The sequence below is a fragment of the Mesoplodon bidens genome, assembly GCF_964165515.1.
Source record: "Mesoplodon bidens genome assembly, chromosome: 1".
In the NCBI taxonomy this organism is placed as follows: Eukaryota; Metazoa; Chordata; class Mammalia; order Artiodactyla; family Ziphiidae; genus Mesoplodon; species Mesoplodon bidens.
In genome coordinates, this window is record NC_138176.1 from 38,784,971 (window position 1) to 38,812,640 (window position 27,670).

Here is a 27,670-nt window from a genome sequence, read left to right on the forward strand (position 1 = left end):
TACCAAAAACATGATTTTAATTAAATAGTTTTGCCTATTTTTCTATTTCCAAACATAAGAGGAAAACATCTTCCATCAATGGAAGCTCTTTAGGTAGTCCTGAGTATCTGTTTCAGCTTATAACTGTCTTCAGCTTACAACTATATAAATATTAATAGTATTTATTAACATTCACATTTAGTATAAACTTTCAAAAGTGTTTAAATGTAAAAGTAAGGAAGCGGTAGTGGGGAAAGGGGCTTGTTTGTCTAAGAAGCTACAGGAAATAACAAGAGCGATTCCTGAAACCTGGTATGATTTCACTTTTGCTATGTATAAGCTGCCTTTGCATCAACAGAGAACACATGGGGAGTTACTAAACATTTTGTGGTGGATGGAGCAAAATAAGAATCTACCTTATCAGCTTTGGTGGTAGACATGGGTTCATGCTATGCCACAAAGCTACCTTCCGTAAGACCAGTTAGTCTCTCCAAACTAAGCTAGGTATTTCCAAGGGCAGTCCCAGCTTTGCATGAATCAGTTAAGTGTTGCTTAGGCAGTCCTTCCAAGTCGGGGGTGCACAGACCACCAAGACGCACATGAAGGAGGAAATGGAGAGGTGCCAATGATCTAGTAATTCTTTCCTGATCAAAATGTTTTGACACCTGAGAAAGAAGTGGATTATTTTGATCCAAAGTGACAAACAAATATAAAATAGCCAAGCATTATAACTGAGTCTGCATTTTCTATATGAATTCAAAATTGAAATATTTCACCATGAAATGCCAATAATCTGTGCAAATACCTTTGAGGTAGAACTTTATTAAATTCTACATTCAGATGTATGTGCAAGCTTTCCCTGAGTATGCTCCTCTCAAAGCTGTAAATAAAATTTACAAATATGGTAAATCTCTAGAATTATCAGTGGAGCTGGGGAGGTAATTTAGAGGCAGTTGATTGTGACATGACAAAAGATCACATCTACTGATTTATGGAATGAGGTCAGCCTGCGGATAGGCATTTGTATTTACATATGTTAATTACATTCATACTTACAGAATCATATGTTAGATACTTGAACATGATCTGAAATCTTTTGTCCTTTGCATACGTTCTTTTTTGAGCACTTAACATGCCCCTGTATTTACTCTTAACTGTGTCTGTCTTCCCAGCTAGATTTTAAACATCCTTGAAGGCAGAATCATGAGATGCTCAAAGCCTGTAAATATATTAGCTCTACAAATCTAATAAATGAAAAAAGAAAACACACCCAGTAAAAAAAAAAAAAAAAGCCAAGCAATATTTATAGCTTGCAGCTGCCCAGAGCTTATTTGAACATTAATCTTTCTTTAGTATATTCTCAGAACTGTTAGTTGTTTTTCACTTTAAGCCAAGCTTTCATTTTCATTTTGCAAGTTTGCATTTTCATGTTCACTAGTAATGTCCTTCTGGACTATATCTTGAATTTTCTCTGCAAGAGCATGAAGTTTGGCTTTTCTGAGACTTTTAATCAAAGTGCAATATGCATCTTTCTTTCCATGACTTTGATACCAATTACGGAGCAGTTGGACTTTCTGTTCAGCTGTATCTTGGGGATTGTCGTGCTTGATCTCATCTATTTTAGTTTCCTCCATGCCATTCTTCCGAACAAATTCTTTAACTTCAGTTATTTTCATTTGTTCAGCAATACTAATGATATGTTTTCCCAAGTCAATGTCTGAAAAATAGAGAATAGTTTCTGAAAATTTGTTTTTCTAAACAAAATTCCCACTTCTGAAAACCATGTTTATTTCTCCTCTTACAGTACTTAAGAATATGGGTAAGTCCTAGAGATCTAAAGAGCCAGTCAGGGAAAAACAAAAACAGAAACAACCTTGAGTTCTAATCCCAACTCCTCCTGTGTCCCCAGGAATTTGCTCTATTACCTGGGCAAGATACATAACATCTCTGTGCCTTCTTTTCTCATCTGTAAAGTAAGAGGGCTGGAAAAGATCACCTCTAATGTCCCTATGGATTTGATGATCAATGACCCACACATCTAAAAGGCTGGCCAAGAATTTATATGACCATCTTATCACTGACTCACAGGTCGAAGAACAGAACAGAATAGAATCATGAATGTTGTTACGGAACTAGGATACACCAATAATAACTGAGTCTACAATTCAGATTAGCCTCTGAGTCAATGTAAGCAGGAGTTCTATACTACATCTAACTGCTTGTGAAGGAAAATTAAGCCTTCAGAATACAGCATCTTATGTTACCTGAGTATTGGTTATACATTTAAACAAACTGCTTAATAAACCCTTTTTGGTGAGCAGGAAGAACTGGAACCTCAAGAAACGGCAAGACCCCACTATATGTTACTGAAATTCACAAAATTATTTAACTCTAAAATTAGCCTGTGACTCCTAAGGAAGCCATCTCGATAAAATAAAATGATAAAAGTTTTACCTGTGAAATTCACTGGCATCAATTCCTGGGAAGAAAAAAAATGGAGGGAAGGAGAAAGATAAAATATATTTAGAATATTCTAAATGTAATAGAATACTCTAAATGTAATAAAATACTCTAAATGTATAAATTTAGACTAAGTGACTAAGGGGGATTCTTTCACCATTCAAATTTTTATTCTGAAAGTTTCCAGCCTAACCAGAAACTAAGCAATATTGGCTTTTTTTTTTTTTTTTTTTTTACGGAGGCAAGGAACCTAAGTAATTTGTGGAATGTGCTGAGATTATTCTTTGTATAGACTCATGAAAATAAACATAATAACCATAATCATTCTAAAATTTTCTTTACTGTAACTATTCTAATTTTTGACACGACAACATAGTTTAAGTTGAAATGATTTTGTACCATATTGATTTAAAGAACCCTAAGCCCCACTGGCCCCAAATGAGAAAATCATTATTCATCAAGTGAACTGGTTACTCTCCCCAGTGTATCTTTTGCTATATGTGTGTGTGGTTTTTTTTTTTTGGCTGCTCTGTGCGTGGCTTGTGGGATCTCAGTTCCCCGACCAGGGATTGAACCCAGGCCACGGCAGTGAAAGCCACTAGGCTACCAGGGAACCCCCTCTTTTGCTATTTGAAATGCTTTGATTCCATGTTGTAAAAAGATATGGTGACAGATAAGGTAACAAGTGTCTGGAAAGAGCTGAGTTGTACCTTTACAATGGCTTTAAGTGTTATCTCTGTGCCTGGACTTGGATACTGAATCCCTACTCTGGTAAAGGATGTCTTTCTGTATTTATCTTCAGGATAATACCAACATGGAACATGGAAGCTTGGCCACATCCTTTTCTCAACTCCCTTTGTGTAAGTGAGAATTTATTACTAAGAATTAATTCTTGTTATTTGTATAGAAGCTTCTTATCAACTGGGCACCATATCTTAATTCATTTTTGATGCCCCTCTAACCCATGCACACACAGGCATCATAAATGTTTGTTTTTAAAAAAGTAAAAGTAAAAAGCTGAATGACTACCTTCTCTATTTTTTTAAGAAAGCTGATGCATGTTTCAACACTTACAGTATTTGAGGCTATAGATTTCTGGTGACCATTCTTTCTATTCCTGCGCCGTCTTTTCACCTCTGAAAGATCCAAGAAATTTCTATCAGACTCAGGTCTCAGCCTTGTGGGAAGCATGTGAGAATATACTCTCATATTAAGAGAAGTGTGAGAAGAAAGGAGAAACTTATTCATTGAAATTTAAAGCAACCAAGCACCATAAGAGGCAGATTCATCCTGATTTTGAAAATTCCATCCCACCGAGTCAAATGGTCTAGAGGTATGCCACACCTTAATGGAGCCATCCAGTTACCACACACTGGCCTAGCCTGAAGCTGGCTTTTGACTTATTGTATGGCCATCACCACTCCCTCTCACTGGCTTGAAGCTGGGCACAGAAGCCATAGGCTATGGAAAGTCAACATCAGTTTGCCATGAAGTGGCAAATTTAATGCCCCAAAACTCAAGTACACACACTCACAAATAACTCAAATATATATGCTCAATAAGTGTATGCCTTGAAGTCAGCATGAGGTGGAAGAAAGAAATCTAGAAGTCTCCAAGCACAATTTAAGTGTTTAAACATTGAGTTTATATTTTTAGTTAAACAATCTCTAACGGCAAGGCAATCTCTTTATCTTCAGCTGACCTGGAGAAACAGTGATTTGTTCCAACAGAAAAAGAAAAATTGGATGTTTCAGAGTTATTGAAAGTTGGCACTACCATGTGTTGTATGAATGATCTAAAGGGATTTTTCTAGAGTAATTATAAGTATAGCCAATTTTGGTTTATGTGCTGACTTTACTAAGTAACCCTCGCATAAAAGGTATTGCCACAGTATGTTAAGGTGGAGAAATCATCAAAAAGCATGGAGTCTGGACAAGGGAAAGGAGTCACAGACAGGGGTGAATTTATCAAGTGTCCCCTGCAATGCCTTCGCTCCTTGAATTCTCTTTGTGCATGGGATGATCTCAATGTAGAGTGAAGGACTACTTCCAATTCTTGGCCAACTCAGCTACTGCTTAAATACAAATACCCTTGTTCATGGGGAGAATGGGAACACCCAATCAGTGCCCCAGAATGGTTGCTCAAAAACAGTAGCTGAGAGATAACATCATCTGTTCTTACCAGCTCTCAGGGGTGCATTTAGAAGCAGGAATTTAACACCATACCTGAGCTGCCTACCTGGTAGGAGCTTTCTTTCTCCTGGTAGGTAGGAGACAGGAGGGAATTCTTGTGAACAACTACTTCCCAAGTTACTTCAATCTACAGTTTGAACAAAGTAAGAACTTACCCCTGTATATTAGTGCAGATATTGGAATGAGGATCAGGAGGGCCCATAAACTGTGTAAGTTAGATCTGGATCCTGTAGATTGGAACACTGGACATGGTAAATGAAAGTAAGCAATTTTTAAGACTAAAACAAAGTACTCTCAAAGAATCAAAAGTTTGGGATTGGCTTTTCTTCATATTTTACAGTGGGGCTGGAAGAAAGGAGAATATAATCATAAAAAGAAATAATTACCTTCTCTGCATTTGGTGTTGCTGGTTGGTGTGCATTTCTCAATGATTCCATGTTCACACCTAGAAAAAAATACAGAGGGAATTCAAAAAGCCTGGTGGACTGATTCCTTGATCATTTTCAATGACACACTATAAATCCAGGGCCATTTTATTCATTTTTGCATTTTTGGCAAACATATTCCCTCAAATATTTCTAAATTAGCATCTACACTGGTGCAAATTCATAACATAATTTGGTTGTTTAGATGAAAAATATCCTAAAGAATGACTATGGTTTAAAATGCCTTGAGGTAAAAGAAGGTATTAAAACATCAACATATAAGAAAAAGGATGAAATAGACACAAAAATAAAGTTTAATTTGGTCATAAGCTGTGCTCTTAAAATCATAAATTGCCAAAAGCAATTTCCAAACAGTCCCATAACAGTTCCAAACAGAACAATAAAATGGCCAAACAATAGCCACTGTCCAGGCTGCTGCTTAGGGAGTCTACCTAGGTGGTCCTTAAAGGTTACCCATTTTAGCATCAAGTGGTGATCACAACACTCAAGAGGTTCCTGTGGGATTTTCTTCAGACAGCCAAACACTGACAAATTGTCTGAATTATAACCTGGCTCTGCCTGTTACTTAACTAGGTGAGCTTGGGCAAGTCACTTAACCACCATGAGCCTGTTTTCTCATCAATAACAAGGAGATAATACTACTTGCCTCAAAGGGTTACTGTGAAAAGAAAATTAAATCAAGATTATGAAGTATTTAGAATTATTATTATTATCATTATTTTACTACATTAGTTCCCCTCCCAATCCCCACTTATACTGTCACCATGACCGTACTCTCAGACACTTAGGCTAGAAAGGAGAGTCTAGGTTAACTGCATATAATTTAACATTTTCTAGTAAATAAGAGACATAAGGCATTGTGTCCCTGCTTTTCAAGTCTACTAAGTGAACTAAAAATTTCCCAAGGTGAATTACAAGTTTAATGAAAGGCACAAGAATATAATCCTAAATATTTATATTTATACAAAACAACATCTTACAAAGCGAAAGCTGTTTTTACAACACATATTACCCAGTCTGATCTTCACAGAAATTAGTTTGATAAGACAAAATGAATATTATCTGCATCTTATGAATGAGGAAACTGAAGCTCAGAGAGGTTAAGTGATTTGCTCAAAATCATCCAATTAATCAGAAGACAAGTGAAATCTATAATCAGGTGTTCTATCTTTGGGTCAAAACCAAGCTCTTTTAGCATGAAAGACAGGTCTTTCATGATCTGACCCCGGCTCCTTCTCAGTCTTTCCTACACTCCAGCCAGGTCGTCTGTTCTCCAGAGCTTCCTTTTATCTCTTTGCAGCGGCTGTTCCCCTGCCTGAAATGTCCTTTCCATCCATGTACACCTGGTAAGGCTCTTTCTTTCCTTCAAGACTCAAGCCATGTGTCATATCTTTTCCCATCTCCCCAGGCAGAGTTGAAAGCTTTTCCTATATAATTCAACACCCTGAGTACAAGTCTCTTCTTGCCACGTGGTGTGAACACAATAACCACTGCTTTTCTTGACACTCTCTGCCTCTAGCCTTAGACCCTCAAAGCCTGGCCCGTGTCTGCTCAAATCGTTGGCTTGAGCAGCCAGCACAGTATCAAGCATGTAGGAGGTGTTCAATAAACGTTTTTGAACGTTTTGGGTGAAGAAATGGTTATCTAGTTGCTTGGAGGCTTCCCTTTAGGAAATCATTCTCTCTCAAGATATACCTAGTGTTTTAACCAGAGAAAGACTAAAACTTACGTGGTACAAGGGTTACAGTGTTCGCACAGAGATACGTTACAAAAGAAGTTTGGTTTACATCTGCACTTGGTATTCTGGGTCCGGGTACAGTTTTTTTCCACTTCTAGGCCTAGAAAACCAATTTGCAGACTATTAATTAGAGCAGCTAGTTATAAATGGACGATGAAAAGGATGGGCAGGAGCTGCATGGATTATTGAGATCCAGCGCTTGTTAGCAGTCACACCATCACAACTTTTGTAACACAACTAGCATTTAAATGCCAAATGGGCAACCCCAGGTTGAAATCATTTAGCAGAGTTTTAAGTAGACAGACAATCCAGCAACCTAGACAACCCCACCTGTACTTAAATGGCTCCCTTTTTCTCATCTAGAGCCTGGCTCCTCAAAGTATGGCTTATAGACCAGCAACATCAGCATCACCTGGAGGCTTGTTAGAAATGCAGAATGTCAGGCCCTGCCCCAGACCTACTCAATCAGACTAATGCCAAAACCCTTGCTTAGAGATTCTTATTTTATTGCTCTGAAACGGGACCTAGATGTTGGCATTTTTCAGAGCTTCCTGTTTGATTCTAACGTACAGCCAGGGTTGAGAAACACTGCTTTAGAGCCTAAATAGGGATGAGAAAAGCTTTACATCCAGAGAGTTCTTGATGTCTAACAAAACTGGGAATACTTCCGTTTTATTTTAATCTGAACCCTCAAGATAGATTGGGATATCCATGAAAATTCAGGTCCCCAGTTGGAATTATCAAGACAAACCAGATCCCCAAAGAAGGGGGAGCAACCCACCCACCTCTTAGGTTCCTCTGTCCTTGTATCTGCAGGCGTCTGAGCTCTTTCTGGCTAAGAACAAAAGCCATTATACAAGCATAAATCAAAGCAGGAAAAAAAAAAGTCCCCGCAATTTTGATTGGAGCTGATGGACCCTGCTCACCATGTTTACATTTAGTCATTCTCCTACATCTGGGAGAATTGCCTAGACTTGACTCATAAATGTCACTCAGTACTTGGTCCTGCTTCACCCCAGCCAGGCCCATCCTGTCCCTCCTGTATGCTGACATAGGGCCAGAATAAGTCCCAATTTCAGACTGTATTATACATGGTGCTACATGCAGTACCATGATTGGTCCCTTTCGATTGTTTTTTAAGACACTTACCATGTTCTCCATCACAAACTCTACATCTTCTGCATTTATAAGAATGATGGTTCTTGTCTGTGTACTCCTCCCCCTCTGCACAGAGCACACATTCTGGTTCACCTCCATCAATTTTGCAATCATCTTTTATCCGTTTGCCTGCCCAAGAAAAAAACGGAGCAAGTGTTTAAATGCAAGGTAGTTATGCAACAGCAAGGGAGGTCTGCAGGGATGATAATAAAACAGGAGTGGAGGGGCTAAGCTAATGAAATAAAAATATAGTAGGGGAGAAAGTTGTTGTAAAAATTGTGGCAAGAGGACAGAATTTCTCCCATGACAAAAGCTAAAAGAGTCACTAAGGAATATGCCTACAGAAATAGGATGATTGAAAACAGGAGCATATAAAACAGAGGTTAGAATGACCAAAACAGCACTAGAAGAGACGCCTTTACCAACTTTGGCGGGAGGAGAAAAGAAGGTTGCTAAGTATAAATTCATGGTAGAGATGACTGCCACTGGCCACTGAGGTTACCTAATTAATTCTCCTTTCTGTGACTTATTTTACTTTCCAAAGTCCACAAATCCTGACAAGGACAGTACTGTTTAAGGAAGAGAACATTTGAAGTTCTGAAGACTTTGGTCAAATATTTAATAGCAACAATATCTTTAACAAAGTGCTTAATCTGGGACTTCCCTGGTGGTCCAGTGGGTGAGAATCCACCTTCCAATGCAGGGGATGCAGGTTCGATCCCTGGTCAGGGAACTAAGATCTCACATGCAGTAGGGCAACTAAGCTTGCATGACACAACTACTGAGCTGAGCACTACAACTAGAGAGCCTGCATGCCGCAACTACAGAGCCCTTGTGCTGCACCTACTGAGCCCATGTGCCACAACTAGAGAGAAGTCAGTGCACTGCAACAAAAGATCCCACATGCCTCAACTAGGACCCGACACAGCCAAATAAAACAAAAGAAAACAAACAAAAATAAGTGCTTAATCTCTCTAAGCCTAATTTCTTTGTGCATATGATGTAGATAATCATACTTCTCTTGCATGGCTAACATTACCCCACAGGACCTGCCTAGTAAGTGCTCACAGTTCCCTTTTCACTCCCCTTTCTTTCTATTCCTTTGCCGTTAAGGGACAGAATACGTTATGATGTGCAGGCATGAACGTATTTACAACAAAATTTATTACCAGGTTTGCTATCTTAATATGCAAAAGTTTAAATCATATTCGCATTTACTTTTATTTACTTTAAAAATAAAATGAGTCATTGGATTTCTATTAGTAAGCATTATACAACAATGCTTTCTGGAAAATTCATTTATTTAATAAGTGTTTATTAAATACCTATTGTGTGCCAGGCACTTTCTAGGAGCTGGAGATACTGCAGGAAATAAGACAAAGCCTGGTCTCAAAAGGCTTCACATTGTCAAGGTAGAAGCAGGCAATGCACAAATAAATACAAGATGGCAAGTGGTGATAAGTGCTGTGGGGAAAGCTAGTTTAGGGCAAGGAAATAGAGAATGAAGATGAAAGGGATAGAAAATATAAAGGGAAATCTAAGAGAAAAGCCTGACTAGTGACTGTAATTATTATGTTATAACTAATTAAAAAGAATAGGCAAAATCTAATCTGCCCCCCTCGCATGTACAGCAAAAATAATTTATGCTCTTTCCCCAGGTACATGACTTTCTTAATAACCTCATAGCATTCTTTTTTTTTGCCTTTTAAAAGAAAATTTATTGTAACATTTCAGACAATTACTTTACATGACTGTTCAGAAAATATTCTCATTTTAGATCCCAAGACAACAACAAAAAAAAGATTAGTAGAACAACAACAAAAAAGATTAGTATACAGAGAAGGTGAAAGAAGGAACATTGGAGATCTATATTAAATTTGAAAAGAAAATTCCTCAGTAACAGTAGCTCCTTGCCATTCATGAGAAATATGTTATAAAACCAACACAAATACTCAGTTTCACCTATTCCAGTACAGCATGTAGTTTCCATCCAGAAGAATGCAAGTAAAATATACGTGCACCCATCAGATCCATAACAATTCTTATAATGGTAATAATAAATGATAATATTAATACTTATTAAGCCAAGGACTCTGCTAAGCACTATTAACACATTTCCATTTAATGTTCACAATAATCATAAAAGGTCAGAACTATTATTATGTCCATTTTACAGTTAAAGAACCAGACTCAAAGAAGTCAAGTAACCTGCCAAAGGAGCTTGTTAATAGCTAGGAGGACCAACCATCCCTGTTTGCCCAGGATGTGGGACTTTCAGTGCTAAAATTGGGGACATCTCAGGCAAACCAAAATATGTTGGTCATCCTCTAAATGTCAGATGGAGGATTTGAAAGCAGGGTCTGATGCCAGAACTTGAGCTATTAAACATTATTCGATATCTGCTTGGTAAAGATTTCAGCTACCATGTTACAAACTAAGACAAAACTTTTGAAGTGTTACCACAGCTGGTAAAGTGTAGGAGTTTACATTCCAAGACTGGAAGCTCCCTGAGGTCAGGGGCTCTGTCCTGTTTCTCTGCCTTCATCTCACAGTCCCCGTGGCTTGTCTGCTGCACTGGAGAATGTGTGCCCTGGGACATGGTTCTTCACTTGCTTTGCCTTTTCCTTTTTAACACTGTCCCATAACTCTCTCTCTGAAGTCAAAGCTTCCCCATTTGCCTTCCTGGGATCACTCTATGGAGGAATTATTTACTTGGTATGCCCACTCTGGATGCTAAAAACTTAACTGCAAATGATTAGTACACAGTTTAACACATTACAATGTCTTTACGTTTTCCCTAATTTAGGACTTTGAAAAGAATTAGTCAATGTGACAGAGATCCCTGATTGTCACCCAATATCCATTTTCCCTTCTCCCATAGGAATAGGATATTTACCAGGGGACATGGCTGCCCTGAGTCAAGACTACATCTCCCAGCCTCCTTTGCATGGTCATGTGACTAAGTCCCAGCCAATGGGATGTTAGCAGAAGTGTCCAGTAATACCTTCCAGGATGTTTCCCAGAGCTGGTGTGCAGTTTAAGTCTAAAGTTTCATCTGCCGTATGTGCATGAACAGCAAAAATAATGTATGCTGTCTCCTAGGAACATGACTTTCTTAATGATTTCATAGCATTCTTTTTGATAAAACAAAATACTACATAAACAAATTATGAAATTTAAACATATACAATATTTTAGTAAACAAAGGCAATGATAGGTCAATAGAAAAAAAATACATTGTGGAAACTCAGAATCAAATTTAAATACAGTGCATAAGGGTTCTATACCATTGCAGCAGTATGTTTAAGAAAACCAAGCCAAAGTACAACTTTAATTGCTTGTCAGTGGAATTATACTGCTTTCTAAATGAACTGGCCTCTTTAATGAATTACCTTGCAGAATGTGCCTGGCACAATGCCTACAGCATGACAGGGATACAATATCACAAGTTCTTTCTTTCCTCCAATGTATACAACCTAAATTTATCAACATATTTAAAAAGTAGTTGTTTTCTTGAAAATAATATTTTAAAATATATTTGTTCCTGAGTATAATAGTACATATGCTCATTGTAGAAAATTTGGAAAATTTAGGCAAGTGTAAAAAGCACCTATACATCAACCACTCTGAGATACTGTTTTCATTTTGGTGCATTCCTATGCACATAAATACACACATATATACATGTGAGTATATGTGTGTGTGTACATATATATGTGTGTATGTGTGTGCATATATATATATATATATATATATATATATATATATATATAATGTATGCAGTGTACCATAGAATCCTTCTTATTGGATATGGTGATGTGATGAGGACTTTTTGATTAAAAATGTCAGTTCACATAAGGGATCATTGAAAAAAATACTGTCAATATTTCAATTTATAAAATATAACTATATAATTATTTGCCACTCTTGTGATGTAGAAACAAGTTATTAGAATTCCACAGTCTTTCTCACTTAAGTCACTTCCAAAATGCATCGCCTATGATTTCCTTTTTCTTTTTTGGGGGGCAAAATCTGACTTCATCTTTATTTTATTTATCTATTTATTTTTGGCTGCGTTGGGTCTTAGTTGCAGCACATGGGATCTTCGTTGCAGTGCACAGGCTCTGTAGTTTGCAGCACATGGGCTTTCTAGTTGAGGTGCGTGGGCTCAGTAGTTGTGGCATGCGGGCTTAGTTGCCCCATGGCATGTGGGATCTTAATTCCCTGACCAGGGATCGAACCTGAGTCCCCTGCACTGGAAGGCAGATTCTTAACCACTGGACTACCAGGGAAGTCCCTGATTTCCTTTCTCCCTTTCTTTCTTTCTTTTCTCCTCCTTCTTTCTTTTCTTTCTTCCTTTCTCTTTGATGGAAAGAAAACTTAAAGACACCAATAATCTGTATGAAAGGCTTTAACATTTTTGTGATTTTTCCATGTATTTTGCCTCCACCTAATTCATTAACATTTTTTTTAGTAACCCGACTTTACTGAAATTCTCCAAAGCATTCAAAATAATTTTCATAGAAATAAAATCTGTTTTTTCTGTGTATTCATATATTGGTTTATGTAATATTTAATTAAACTACATATTAATATCACAACACCAACGAGCATAAACAAATTTGGAAGCAATCTGAATATTGATAAGCTTAAAATTTAAAAAAAAAAGGAATAGAAGTGGAAAGAGTGTTTAGTATATATTGGACACCATCCAGGATCTTTTAGAGATGGAGCAGAGAGAATTAGTTAATCCAGCCAGCAGATCAGTTAGAAATCTCTTAAGGGAATTTATATACATTGAGGCTTATATCAGAAATATATCAGAAAACATGACTTTGATTGATACATAATATTCCAGTCTTTGAATACTCCAAAATTTACCAAAACTTACATCATTGGGTATCATAGTGAAATGTCATGCATAAAATATTTTCTTTTATTTTTGACTATTTTCTTAAGACATTTTTCTATAAACCTATTACTGTATCAGTGTATTTTCAAATTTTTGATCCACATATCCAAATTTCCTTCTTAAAAGGTTTTTAAACAATCTACATTCCAAGAATGACATATGAGAGTTATCTCACAGCAAACTCACCACTTCTAAAACGAAAATAAAACAAAGCAAAACAAACAAACAAAAAGCAAACAAAGTCCTTAACAATTTGATATTCAAAGCTTATTATCTTCATTTTAATTTCCATTTTAGGTTTTAAAAATATGAGTAAAGGTCTCAATTCACAGGAAAAATAGATGGTGTTTAGCAAGTTACAAAAAAGCCAGAAAGTCATTCTTCATTCTCATTTGGAGAAGAGTAAATGTGAATACGCTTAAATATAAATGGGTTAGATTATGAGAGATTTTCCATAAGGGTTATTAAAACCTGGAGAGAAGGCCAAGAAGGACTGTTAGAATCTTTTTATAAACAGGGCCTGTGCCTGTTTAGCAACTAGAGTGCTGGAGGCCTGGAAAGCCAAACATGAAACTTACCACCATCCTTTATGGTTCTATTAATCTATCGCATATGCCCATGTGTTGTTTTCCTTTATCTTCCTGTTTTCCTTCAGAATGCAACTGGGAGATCCAGATCTGTATAAAATAGTAGTCAGCTCTACTCCATGTTGAAAAAAAAATTCTGCCCAACTGCATTTTGCTTGGTTTCCAATTTGCTACTCTTTGAAGGATTTCCAATCTGAAATTGGTTTTCATTTCAAAAATACTGATGTTAAAAAATGGTTGGTTTTTGTCCATTGCTTTCCTAGCTTATCTAGTTATTCGGTTGTCAAATGCAAATTTTGCAGGCTGCAGTGCTAGGACAAACAGCTTTCTCAGAGACTTTCTGATCGAAGGGAAGTGTTGTTACATCTCTTAAGGATAGAAGTCCCTTGCTTTCAGAGCTCCACAATTATTATGATATATTCTAACCAGTCTGATGTGCTAAGTTTTAATATCCAAAAATTAGTCTGCTTTTGCTATTGAAAAATGGAGCTAAATAAATAAATCCTCTCATTTCTGAGGTACATGTCATTTATAAATTATATTTACTTATTCTCACATCAAACCAGTGTGATAAAGATGACATAAGCTGGTCTTCGGAAAATCATGTCATATTTTTTTTCCTTCCCAGTCAGGCCATAATGCAGGAGAACTAAACGCTGTAAAAACACTCTCTTCATTATTATGGTATGCTACTGCTCACCCTGATTTTCATTCTGATCGTTAGATTTTTTTTTGTATAACATACCAGGAGGACACGGCTGACAACAAAATTCGTGCTCACGATGCAGGCCTTCATCGCAGCTCTCCCTTTTAGTAATATTCTTACTCAATTTCAGCATCTCCGAGTTGCTATCAGCCACATGGGCATTATCACCTTTAGACAATGGTCCAGCAATGGAGGTAAATATCTGTAAAAGGAAAACATGAAGAGAATTTTACTGACTTCTGAACTAAGCAACTTGGTAAATAGGTGTAAGCCGCCCCAAATGGCTGTATTTTATTTGCCATGCACAGGCAACATCAACGTGGGTTCCATCCTTCCACTGACTCATCTCCATAAAAGGAGCAGATCAATTGCATGACAGTCCAGACCTCGGGTTCTCCAAACTACCCGAGAAACAGCATCACGGATGGTAGGAGCCACAGCTCTGGGCTCCAAAGTCATGGCTCCCACTTATCAGCCCTGTGATTGAGGGAAAAGTCACTTAAATTCTCCAAGTCTCTGTTTTGTTATCTATAAGGTGGAAATAATCTCTTCTTCATAGGTTTGCTGTGATGATTAAATAAAATAATGCACTTCAAGTTCTTAGCACAATTCCTCGCACATAATAAATAGGTGCCTGGTAAGCAGTATTATTATTATTATAAAGTTCCAGTGAGGGACAACATAGCAGAGTAGGAAAAAACATGAAATTTCAAAACGACTGTGGTTTGAATCCCAGCTCTGCTGCCAACACTGACTTTGGGTAAGTTAAAGGGCCTCACTGATCCTCAGTTTCCTGATCTGTAAGTGACAACAGTACTTTCTGTCTTGAAGGGTTATTGTGAGGATAAAAAGTGATAATTTCTCCCAAACCTGGTACTTAGCTTACAGCATGTTCTGTTTCTTCCTTTTTTATATATAGCAATAGAATCTACAGTTTTGATGAACTCCTTCCTGGTTATCTAACCATACAATAAATCCAACAGGATTTTCTTCACTTTTATTCAGGAAAAATGAACTTCTCTTAATAGAGAACCAATCTTTAATTTATTATTTGTTCCTTTTTTTCTGGAGACAAAACCCATAGGTCCAAGTGACATTGTGTCAAATTTATCCTAGTTAGGCTTGAGTTCCTTAGAAAAATGAGCCTCTAAAATGTATGGAAACATTTGGGGGTAATGTCTGTTTGATTCCTTTCTCAGGTTTTCTAAACATTTATTGTCTCTCTAAACACAAATACAAATAATTTTTCATCTTGTGTGGAATATGTAAATTCATTGCTAAGCATCAAAAAATTTTAAACTACTTGAGGATTTTTTCCTCAAGGTCATTTTTCATAGTTTTCATGGCATACTTTTTTTCTTCTACTTTATGGCATCTTCTGGGTCAAGGGAACTAAATATTCTTCGCATATAAATCACTGCCACAGGAGTCCCCACATCTTCCCATATAGCCCTTCCCCCTTTGTCACCAAAGCCTGCATCCCTTCTAAGTCACAAAATACCATGGGACCTCCAAGGAAGGAGGGATGAAGGAGATGCAGTTGCCATCTTTTCCTCCTGGGATGGATGTATTGATGTATTTAAAAATACATTTCTAACATCCAGACTCCAGGAGGGAATATCACACCAAAATATCAAGAAAATACCTGACTTATCCAGGGTCACTCATGAGCAAAAGGTAGAGAGCTACGACTTGTCTGAATCTCCTCACTCTTTTTTTTTTTTTTTGCGGTACGCGGGCCTCTCACTGCTGTGGCCTCTCCCGTTGTGGAGCACAGGCTCCGGACGCTCAGGCCCAGCGGCCATGGCTCACGGACCCAGCCGCTCCGCGGCATGTGGGATCCTCCCGGACCGGGGCACGAACCCACGTCCCCTGCATCGGCAGGCGGACTCCCAACCACTGCGCCACCAGGGAAGCCCTCCTCACTCTTATTACAGTGTTTTTTCCCCTACACCCAACTCACCATAAAATACAGCTTACTTTCTCTATATGAACAATTCTATGTAAAGAATAATTGGAAATGGTAAACAGATCAGAGGAATTATGCCTAAATATACTGGCTTCACTATCAAACCACTGCCTTTTCAACCCAACAGACATTTCACTAGCACCTTCTATGTGCCAGGTTCTGTGAACACAGAGACAAGTAACATCGATTATAATCGAAAATGAATGTTAAGTTTCCAAAAGCAGATTTGCACATGGGCATATTATTTGTAATGTATTAATCACTGGGGGATTTTTTTTTTTTTTTTTGTTACGTGGGCCTCTCACTGTTGTGGCCTCTCCCCTTGCGGAGCACAGGCTCCGGACGCACAGGCTCAGCAGCCATGGCTCACGGGCCTAGCCGCTCTGCGGCATGTGGGATCTTCCCGGACCGGGGCACGAACCCGTGTCCCCTGCATCGGCAGGCGGACTCTCAACCACTGCGCCACCAGGGAAGCCCACTGGGGGATTTTTTAACGTTGTATTTGCATGACTCTTACTTTTTAAAACACATTTGAATCTATGATCTTCTTCTAAAGCAGCTTTGAACAAAAAGTATTTATTAGTATCAATTTCTCTTTTCAAGATGACAGTTCCCCACTTCTTACCTTTTCTACAGAAGGTCATCCTGTCATCCTGTTAATATTAGTCCCTCTTCTAGATCAGAGCATCAATAGCTAATGAATAGTAACTGAATTGGGCGCTTTAGGAAATAATAATGTGATTGAAATCACACCAAAGTGTTAACTGCTAAGATGGGAAGGGCTTTCAAATGAAAGTCATTCACCTTTTAGGATCCTTATTCTATAACAAACTTTTTTCTATTTGACAGTCAGAAATTAAATATACTAACCATGTAACATTCCAGACATTGCCAGCACATGAAAATTCTCAAACAAATGTAAAAATCTCTGTAGCTAGAAGAAATCAGTAAGTCCTTTTTGCAAGAGATAATGGAAAACTGAATCTAAGCAACCAAACTGAGTAGAAGCAATTCCTTTCTGTTATCAGCCACCTCTGTTGCTGGGAAGAGGGAGTTAACAGTGAGATATTACTTGCTCTCCTTCTCTTTCAATTCTGGTTTCTCACCAGAAACTGAAGAAAATGGCACAGATTTAAACTCAAAGAGATCTGAGTCAAAATTGGGTAGCCAAAATTGACAAGTCAAAGGTGCTCAAAGTTGATACCCAATAGTGTGTGGGTGTGTGTGTGGGTGTCCCCTACAGCTATAGGTCCCATCCTTTCCTTGGTAAGCTAATGTCATCCAGCAGTCATGTGACAATATTACAAGCAGGTCCACAATTCCTGGTTTAAATGATCAAGCACTCAGAGAGTGCTTAACATTTATGTAATGTAACATTTATGAATTGTTACCTTAGTGTTATTTCTAAAAAAAACTGTGCATATACTAAACGTTCTGGAGATGTCTAAAAGAAATGTACTTTCTAATTTTGTTGAAGTTTTGAAGTTTTTGACTGGAAATCAAAACCCACTGTCCAAAATACATTCAGAATTTGAGAAATGTGAATCTTCGAGTGGAACAGTGAAAGACATAAACATCACTGGCCATGGAGCAGATACCAGCACCAAACTCATCTCATATTTGATCACACCTGCTTCACAGAGCTGAATTTCTGGAAACATTTCCTACTTAGTTCAGCATCAAAGAATTATGTCAAGGATAAAAAAAGAAAGATGGGTCTAAAGAGCATGTTCTAACTCTTACAAGATATTATGTAAGCAGTGTTCCACACAGCTTGTATTTTTTTAAGTTTTTGCATTAGCTCAAGTTTGTAGTATGCAAAGATTTAACCTAAACTTTCCAGGCAGAAACTGGTGTGTTTTTGACTGTAACAAGGCAGGAAACCCACAAAGAACTAAATGATCAGAATGCTCAAAAAATTTTTTTCAAAAAAGTTGAAAAGGCCAGAAAATGAGTTAAATCAAAGATGTGAAAAGTGGATAAACTAAGGCAAATGATAACCAAATGGGAAAAAAAGGAATAAAATTAATTTAAAATTTCCATCATGACAAAGATTAAAAAGTCAGAGACCTCAATTTTATATTCCACTGGGAATAATATTAGCTAACACATTAATCAATTACTTAAATGAGTAAATACTTTGTTGAGTACCTACTATGTGCCAGACAGACATCCAAGAACAGAGCAGTAAACAGATAAAGACTTAGCTCTCATAGAGTTTATATGTAAATAAAGTGTACTGTATTAGTCAGGGTTCTTGAGAGAAACAGGACCAATAGTGTGTGTGTGTGTGTGCACGCATGTGTGTGTGTGTGTGTGTGTGTGGAGAGAGATTGATTTATTTTAAGGAATTGGCTCACACAACTGTAAATGCTTGGCAAGTCCAAATTCTGCTGATGGGGTAGGCCAGTATGCTGAGGAGTCAGGGAGGAGTTGCAGCTCAAGTCCAAAGGCGGTCTGGCAGAATTCCTTCTTCCTTAGGGAATCTCAGTCTTCATTCTATTAAGGCATTCAACTGAATGAATGAGGCCCACTCACTTACAGAGGGTATCTAACTTACTCAAAGTTTACCAATTTAAGTGTACAAATCATCCAAAACAAACAAGCAAAATCATCGCAGAAACATCCAGAATGATGTTTGAGCAAATATCTGGGTGCCATGGTCCAGTCATGTCGACACATAATATTAAGCATCATGTGGGGGGAAATGATAAAGAAACAAAGAAATAAGCAATATGTCAAGGAGGAATAAGTCCTATTTAAAGGAATAAAGCAAGCTTGGGGGCATGGAGAGTTTGAAGGGTGAGCTAGTGATGTTTTAGGAAGAGTGGTCTGGGAAGGCCACGGAATAAGAAGACATTTGGGCAGTGACTTGTTGCAAGTGGATGACTAGCTGGGAAGGGCTTTCCAGGCAGGTCACACCCAGAGGAACTTGGCTTAGCCCAAGTGGGGACATACCTGAGGACCTCAGCAAAAGCATTATTAGCAGCTAGCTATTAAGAGAGATAAAGGTAAATGTCTCCTGAATCACACTGGTAATTAACATGTTGACCACTGAAGCCACAGTGGGATCATACAGCCAATCATAACCATAGATGCTTCAATCTCATAGAATTCTGGAACGTCAAAGCAGAAAGGGACCATATGAGCACCTGCTCAGCTTCAATATAGATTTTTAAAATCGATCTCCTTGCGTCTTTCATTATCTACAGGATTTTAATATTTTCTACAAATCAGAAAATTTGCTTCTCTCTCTCCTTCTGAATCGTTCGTGAAAATGTTGTCAGGAAACCAAACCCTAGCATTTGCCTAGCTTTTTACAAAGTTCATTCACATACATCACCTCGTGGTCATCACAATAAATCTACACATGAGGAATTATTACGGTCTTATTTTATAGCGGAGGAAGCTGAGCACAGAGTATATGAAATGACTCGTCCAATAACCCACAGTTAAGACTGGCTAAGGGGGCTTCCCTGGTGGCGCAGTGGTTGAGAGTCCGCCTGCCGATGCAGGGGACACGGGTTCGTGCCCCGGTTCGGGAAGATCCCACATGCCGCGGAGCGGCTGGGCCTGAGAGCCATGGCCGCTGAGCCTGTGCGTCCGGAGCCTGTGCTCCGCAACGGGAGAGGCCACAACAGTGAGAGGCCCACATACCGCAAAAAAAAAAAAAAAAAAAAAGACTGGCTAAGGGAGGACTTGACACCTCTGGCCCTGTGTGTTAATTATACAATGAACCTCAAAGCAAATGCACGCTGAAGATGGAGGGAGTCTGGCAGGAACTTCCTGGAAACCAGGAGTCAGTCCCCTGACCTCTAGTCTGGGAAAACTGTAGCAGGACTGTCCAGGTTGGGGTTCTGGCTGGCAGGGAAGGTGAAACTTCCCAGCCCTGGTGTGCAGCTTGAAAAGAAGGGGAGTTTAGGTTCCCCTTCCTCCAACCTGGGTGCCATCATACCCACTGTGAGTCCCTTGCAGGGGTGGGGATCTGCAATGCACAAATAGGAATCAGAAGTCTTCCTATCCTCCGATCTTTGCATTTGCTCCATTTGAAACTCTCAGAAACAGGGTGACGTGAGAGTTTGTCCTTTGTATCAGATGATGAGAAACTGAGAGAACAGTTGGGTTTTTATTAATTATCTGCATCAGTGATGAATCACTTTTCATAGCCAACCTGGTTACTACATAGAAGAAACAAAGCAGGAATGGAGCAGGAATGGCCAGACCCAGAAACTGATGACAACCCTTGAGGTATATCACTTCACTTTGACAAGCCCTCCACACTTTCCCAGGAATCATAAACACCCAAGATTTAATATGGCAATTACAAATAGAGTAACATTGCAGTGACTGAATTAAACAAACTACTGGAAGAAACTGAGAATCCCATTAGCATTACTTCAAAGAAGCAGTGCGGCAATTGGCCCTAAGATATGAGCTAGGGTTTGAAACGGAAGTTTAAAAAAATCACCTTTTTTTTTTTTTTTCTGTTCTTAGTTAAGTTCAAAGCAAACAGGAAAAGAATTTTAAAAAGCAGAGGCAAAAAAAAAAGGTGTCTGGTGGTGAAAAATGGCAGCCCTTCAAATGGCAATAAGTAGACATCTCTGGGTCAGTGAGATTTTTCAATACTGAACACACACTTCAGACTGATTATAAATACTCAAGCTGACTACAAGCTCTCCAGTAATCATGGTGAAGAGTTTTAGAGATGACCCAACCCAAGCCCTTCATCTTATAGGAGAAGCTATGCCCCAAACTGGTGGTGGGGTGACTGGTCCATGTCACACAGCTAGCTCAAGAGATTCAGACTCCTATGGGCTGAATTGTTATCTCCCTCACATCCATATTCCTATGGTGAAGTCCTAACCCCAAGTACCCCAGAATGTCACCATGTTTGGAGATAGGGTCTTTAAAGAGGAAATTGTTAAAATTAGGTCGTTGGGTGCACCTTAATCCAATATGACTGGTGTCCCTATAAGAAGAAACTTGGACACAGGCACAGACAAGGGGAAGATGACATGAAGACACAAGGAGAAGGCCATTGACAAGCCAAGGAGAGAGGTGAGGAAGAGATCATTACCTCAGGGTCTAGGCTCCTTAGCCTCCAGAACTGAGAGAAAATAAATTTCTGTTGTTTAAGCCACCCAGTCTGGTGCTGTGTTACGGCAGCCACAGGAAATGAATACAGGCCCAAACCACCGTCTCTTAATTCAATCAGATTCTGGATTTGAGGGAGGTCAGTGGTGCAGACACACTTGGGAATTCCTCATAGCTGAGCACTAGGATTTCCCATCTTGAACTATCACTGAACTAAATAGACAAGAGATTGCAAATAGTCTTAGAACCGGAATCATCAGGGGCCCATAGGAACCTGAACTTCTTCCCAGTCTTACAGGCCCCACTAGGGGGTTGAAATCTCACTGTCCCCTACTGTCCAGGACACAACTGGAACAACAGGCTAGTTCTGGTCATTCGCTTTTTAGAGTTTTAATTACTTATCAATACTTTAGGAAAAAGGAATTCTAAAAAGACCATTAATAGTTCACCGTTTCCAATTGTATAATGCATCTCTAATATATTTGTGTAAAGGGTAAGGAAATAGTAATGACATTTTGTAGTAGGTGCATTATTGAAAAACTGAAATAAAAACAAATAAAAGAAAATTTTCTATATTAAAGAGATAAGTGAAGATTCCATTCGTTCTTACTTTTTTCAAAATGTGTAAATAAAATTACACAAGGTAATCTTATTCCAGTAATGTTTTCATCCTTTCTTAAGGCTAGTTTCTTGGGAAGACCAGGAGAGAGATAGTTGAGGCAGTGGGAGTACGTGACTGGTTAGACCCCTGACTGAATCAAGCCATAAATAAAACAAAATGAGGAAACCCAGAGAATTCCATCTGGGATTAGATTTCGAGTTTAGTGCTAGAGTTAGAAAAATCGTTTTCAAAACCCTGAAAGACATTAGAATCATGTAGTGATGGATTAAAAATTTAAAAATGCTTAGGTCCCAACACAGACCTAAAGAATCTGGATCTCTGAGAATGGGGTCTATTTATGATTATGTTCCACCTTGTTACTTAATATTTAATAACCCTGGTGGTTATTTTGATGCTCCTCCCAGCTGAAGACCAACTGGAGGAAGCACAATTTGAGGTTAGCAGGCAACTACATTTACATGTGAGAAGATATGAGTGTTATAGAGTAACAGCATCTGTGCTCTGCACTTGCAAATCAGAATTTGACTTTTCATGGAGAAATAATGACCCTTCTAAAAATAAGCCCGAAAAGAAAAGAAGTCATCTTTGGTGGAGGAAATGGGTGATGGGAGGGCTACAAAGTCCTAAACTAGAACCCTAGAGTTCTTAAATGCCCAGAGGGGTCACAGGGCTATCACAGGAGTAAAGCATCCAGGTGGAACAGACAACAAAGTGTAGGAGGGGCTGGTCAAATGGAGAGGTGCACATGGACCAAAGGGGCAGCCATTTGATCCAGGGGAGTGAGGGTCAGGTGGCATGTGGGTCCAGATCTTCCATTTTTCAAGAGAAACCAAAATCTTCCAACATTTAAGTGGTGGCAGCTAATATTAAAAATACATATCTGCATACATACATACTGTATGTGTCAATACTGTGCAGGGTAGACAAAACATAGTCTGGGGCAGTGTAAGCCCAATTTTTGAAATCAGGCCTAAATCCATACAGACATCCATGTGAAAAAACAGTCCATTAGGAACAAGGATCCTTTTGTGAGGATGGCTAAAAACCATACCTCAATCCTCAGCAAGGGGCAAGAGCCTTACACCATATGTTCTGAGTTCATTTTCTCTCTCTGTCTCCCCTCTCTTTTTTCTAAGATCTCTGACCTCAGAAATCAAAAGTGTTGATGTTTCTCACATCTTACATTTTTATGGCCTCCCAGAACACAGAGGTGACTAAATCCATAATGCTGCATCACTGGACTGTAGGACAGCCTGACGTTAATGACTCCGAAGCAAAGTTTATTCTAATTTTCCAAGTTTATCCCAGTTCACAGCTTAACAAAACCTACCTACGGTAGGCTTGTTTGCCTTGCTGGGCTGAGTACATCTGCCGATTGAATTTGTAGTCAGATTTGCTAACTTACAAGATTGGCCTTACTCAAAATGTACAATTTCATACGAAAGTCACTATCATCCTGCACTTAGTGGATCTTGAGCCAGTCTATCATCCCCCACTTAGTGGATCTTGGGCCAGGTGTCCAATAGAGCAATGGCTGCTGTTTCTAACTGCCCAAAGATGGAGATGGCTTGGTTGCACAAAAGCTCATTCCAGATCAGAAAGGGAGCTGTGATCAAAGAGGAGAACTAGCCATTTCCTTCTGAGGAAGGTGAAGTTAACAATCTTACAATCATCAACTTTCTAATTTGGGCCTTACAACTCATAGTCTCACTTCAAAGAAAATATTATGAAAGTAGGCAAGTACTTTTGAATTATTTGTTCCTGTTTAAGACTGAATGGAAGATACTTAATTGGTGTTAGGAGTCCAACTACATAAAAAGCTAAAGATACGTTATTTTATTTCATTTTGTTTATTTATTTATTCATTTTATTTCTTTCATTTCAAAGCAAGGGTCTTCCAGAAAATGAAAGGACTTATTAGGTAGTTAAATGCTGTTTTCCCACTTTTGTGAATAGATACACACACATAGCAAAAAGAATACAATACTATCCATTAAGGTACTTACAATGGTCCTACAAATAATTTTTTGGTAATAAGCTATATATGTTATTATCTTTACATTATTACTTATTATTTTTCATCATAAGTCAATAAGTCTTTAGTACCTATTACAAAGCATGTGCTCATTTAAGGGACTTTTGGAACCTAAGATAATTCACCAAAAGGCACTTAACCCACTAGGGGTTTTCAAGTGGGGGATTTCCTTATTCAGGTTTTTGATCATCTCTTAGAAAATGATTACTCTGACCTTGGCAGTTGTGGTATAGTGCTAGTAGCCTTCAGGGAGATTCCTTTGAAATACTGACATTTCCACTATTAAGAACTATTTAGAAGTAAATTACTTGTTTAGTGTCCCAAAGAAACTTACTTAGAGGCAACATCCTTCTATAAACTCAATGCAAGAATAAAAATTGCTTTTTCTAAATTAAACTCTAATTTTGCCACTAAGGGTGGTAATTGTATTATGGAGACAGACAATAGAAGATTTTTCATTCACCCAATTGTAGCTAGTTGTGAAGGACCCAAAGATTTCCATATATCAATTTCATTTTTCCTTTCCAATCTGGCCATCTTTTATAAATTTCTGGTTTTCCATCCTGGTTGTTAATGTTTTAAATTACATTTCATAATTTATTTTATTCATAAGAATTTTCAAGTTTTTTATGATTTAAGGAAAATCTGTTAAAAACAACAATAAACAGAAACACATTGCAACCTATTTCATGTTTCTTAGGCTGGTTAAAGAAAAATTATTAAATTATAAACTAAACAACTGTCCTTTATTTTGTCCCTGAAACTCTTCTGTATGATTACTTATAAATACACCGACTTCTTTCTCAGCTGCCCTCTCCTTGTCCTCAACCATAATTTTGAGAAGTGCTCTAAGAAATAAAGGAGGGGAAAATGGCTATTCTAGTAACTGCCTAACCATAGACCTAAACATTACAGGACAAAACCTATCAGGACTATGTGCTATTAAAAGAAGCAGCAGCAGTCCTCACAGTTATTTCTCACACAGATTTCTAAAGTAAGTTTGCCTCTTTTTCTGTATCCTTTAGACACTTGTGAATTGTTTGCGGCTTTCAAACTTACTTATCGTAGGTCCCATGGAAATGACACCCAGAAACTAGGGGACAGAAAACTAACTCCAAGAGGGAAGAAAGAAGGGAAGAGAAGCAAAGAGGTAAAGGATGGGATATTTGCTGACCATAGATTGCGCTAGGGACAAGAGGACTAGAGGAAGAAAGAGGAAAAGAGAAAATATGGCCGCTCCCTCCCATCCACTTCCAGTCCACTGACATGATTAAACCAAATTTGCTTCTGTGTTCCATGTAATTAGCACTCGCGCCCCCATTTAATTTATTTGCACACTGGTAAATAAAGCCCTACTAAGTGCGAAGTCATAAAAGCAAGCATTTTCTGGAGACACACAAGGTGACATAATGGTGTGGAAACTTCTTTAAGAATAGAGGTGTATTGTGCCAGTGATAGGTGCAGGGCAGCATTCTGTGTAACTAAATTTAAGAGTCATATTAGAAAAGAAAAATAGAGGATATACTACAAAATGCAAACAATGATTATCTAGGTGATAGGGTTATGTCAGATTTTTTCTTTTTACACATCTGTATTGATAAATTTTATTTGATAAATGTTAATTTCTTAGGCCATATATCATTTATAACAGTAATAAGCAAATTATGTTTAATATATATTATAGATATTATAACATGTATATATAAATAAATGTGTGTGTATATATATATGCACATATGTGTGTGTATGAATGTGTGTGCATTCTTTCAGAAAAGCAGTTTCCTTGGTGCATTAAACATGCACCTCTGGTAAAGATGCTATAGTATAAAAGTTAAGCATAACTCTGGGCTTTGATAACTTTGCTACACTTATTAGTATTGTTGTTCCAAGAGCTAAGAGATTGTCAAAGCAACTAACACTGCAATAAGGCAGTGGTTAATGATAAGGAAGAGAAGAGTGTGATCTGAGGTTGTATAAATGGTTTCTCAATTTTGAATCCTAAATTTTCTCGAAGAAAATTTCTAAAGGAGCCCAAATATTGTACATTATTTCTGAAAGGATCAGGGAGAATTTTTTTTTTTCCAATCATAAGATTGTTCCAGACATCCATGCTTTTTTTCCTTTCAACTCTTGGTGTCATCTGGACATCAGGTGCAATCAACGAACCGCCCGGGCTTTGGAACTGGATCTAAGTTAAATCCCAGCCCTGCCGCTTACTGTTTGGACTCGGTCTGATTACTTAAGCTTTCTGAACCCCATTTCGCCATGGTCTGATTACTTAAGCTTTCTGAACCCCATTTCGCCATCTGTAAAATGGAGATGAGGACATCTTCCTTACTGCGCAGCTGCTAATGAACTGAGATCCCATTCGCAGACATTCTGATCACAGTGCCTGGCACTTTGATGGGGTCCAACAAAATAAGAAACCGTTGGCTTTCAGAGAATTCGGAACTCACATGAACCTCTGGAGGCCAAGTGTCTTCGAGCAGCCATCACCAAGCTGGCATTGCTGAGGTAGGGACTCTCCAAACGAGGTGGCCGCTGCTTAGGCTTCTAGGCCAAGTACAGGCTCCTCAGCGCGTGCGCGGTGGCAGCGGGTACCACCGCCTGAGCAGTGAGGCCCAGGTTCCCTACCGCCCCGGAGTTCAGCAAGCAACGAAAGATAACAAGAAAGAAAATGGAGAGAAGAAAATTAAAAAAAAAAAAAAAGACCAAACCTGAGATAATGACTCACGGTCTTAAGGAGAGGGATTACCGGAAGGGAAACAAAACAGTTTCTTTTTCTGTGAAGTGATAAGAAGGTAAACAAGTCTCTTAAGGCGCATTCAGCCCCAAGATAACTTTTTCAAGAAAGAAACGGTTCAGTCCAAAGCCTCAGGTTTAACCACCGCCTCGGGGCTGATTTATTCCCTAAAGTTGGGAACTGCCGGGAAACTTGTATTACCAGTTCAGGGAGTGCAGGTTCTCACCGCCCCGCGGCGCGCACATCCACCAGCACAGAAGCGGTGCTTCGGCGTGACTTGTAAGGACTTGTCCAGAAGATCCCCTCCTGTCTCCGGCCCCTCCAGCGACCCTCAAACCCCGCAGGCCCCGGCCCGCCCCCCGCGCCCACCCCTCTCTGGGCCGCGGACAGCTTCCCCGGGGAGCATCCGGAGCTGTTCCGCCTGCCCCGCGGGCTTACCGCTCTATATCCAGCCCCAAGAAAAACGAGTTCCTTGGTTTCCTGAGATCCCGCCCTCGGGGAAAGTCCTGGCAGCCCTGGTGAGCCAGCCTCTCTGTCAGAGGCCTGACAAGCCCGCCGCCCACGCGCGCATCCCCCTGCCTCCCCCGGAGGAGCTAGTCCGGCGCCCGCCCGCACCGCGCCCGCCCAGTGGCCGAGCTGGGAGAGGCCCCCGCCCGGGCAGGAGAAGACTCACCAGTGGCCAGAGAACCCAGATCTTGGACATGGCTGTGGAGCAATCGCCAAAGTGAAGAAGCCTCTTCAACTGGCACCCGAGAGGGTCACACACCCCGTGGGAAGTGACAGCCCCGCCGGGCTCCTCCCCGCGCTCCAGCCAGCCTGGGAGAGTGTTCCCGCCGGGACCCGCCCCGGGGCGCTCACGCACAGTTACTCCGGTAGCGCTTTTCTCCTTCTCCAGTAGCGTCTCCAAGCACCTGCGTGTCTCTTCTGAGAGACCCGAAAAGACTTAAAGAAAGGTCCCCGGGCCCGGGGGCAGGGTGGGGAGCCGAGGTTGGAGGAGGAAGCTTTGCTGGGGAACGCCTGGGTGGGGGA

The 27,670-nt window shown here is 39.3% G+C and overlaps 1 protein-coding gene across 3 annotated transcripts; it reads right to left on the reverse strand.

The window, feature by feature from the left end:
* Positions 1-27,670, reverse strand: FAS (Fas cell surface death receptor). 3 transcript variants are annotated; one of them, XM_081226286.1, is made up of 9 exons: positions 27,315-27,670; positions 14,218-14,380; positions 7,965-8,102; positions 6,807-6,915; positions 5,018-5,076; positions 4,787-4,858; positions 3,514-3,575; positions 2,434-2,458; positions 1-1,696 (listed from the first exon to the last, which is right to left on the reverse strand). In XM_081226286.1, exons 1-9 carry the CDS (start codon positions 27,342-27,344, stop codon positions 1,365-1,367), a joined length of 990 nt encoding a protein of 329 aa, XP_081082412.1. In that variant the 5' UTR covers positions 27,345-27,670; the 3' UTR covers positions 1-1,364. The 3 variants fall into 3 exon arrangements, with proteins under 3 accessions (XP_081082412.1, XP_081082411.1, XP_081082413.1); XM_081226285.1 differs by having other exon boundaries at positions 4,787-4,873; XM_081226287.1 differs by lacking the exon at positions 27,315-27,670 and adding an exon at positions 26,843-27,063 and having other exon boundaries at positions 4,787-4,873.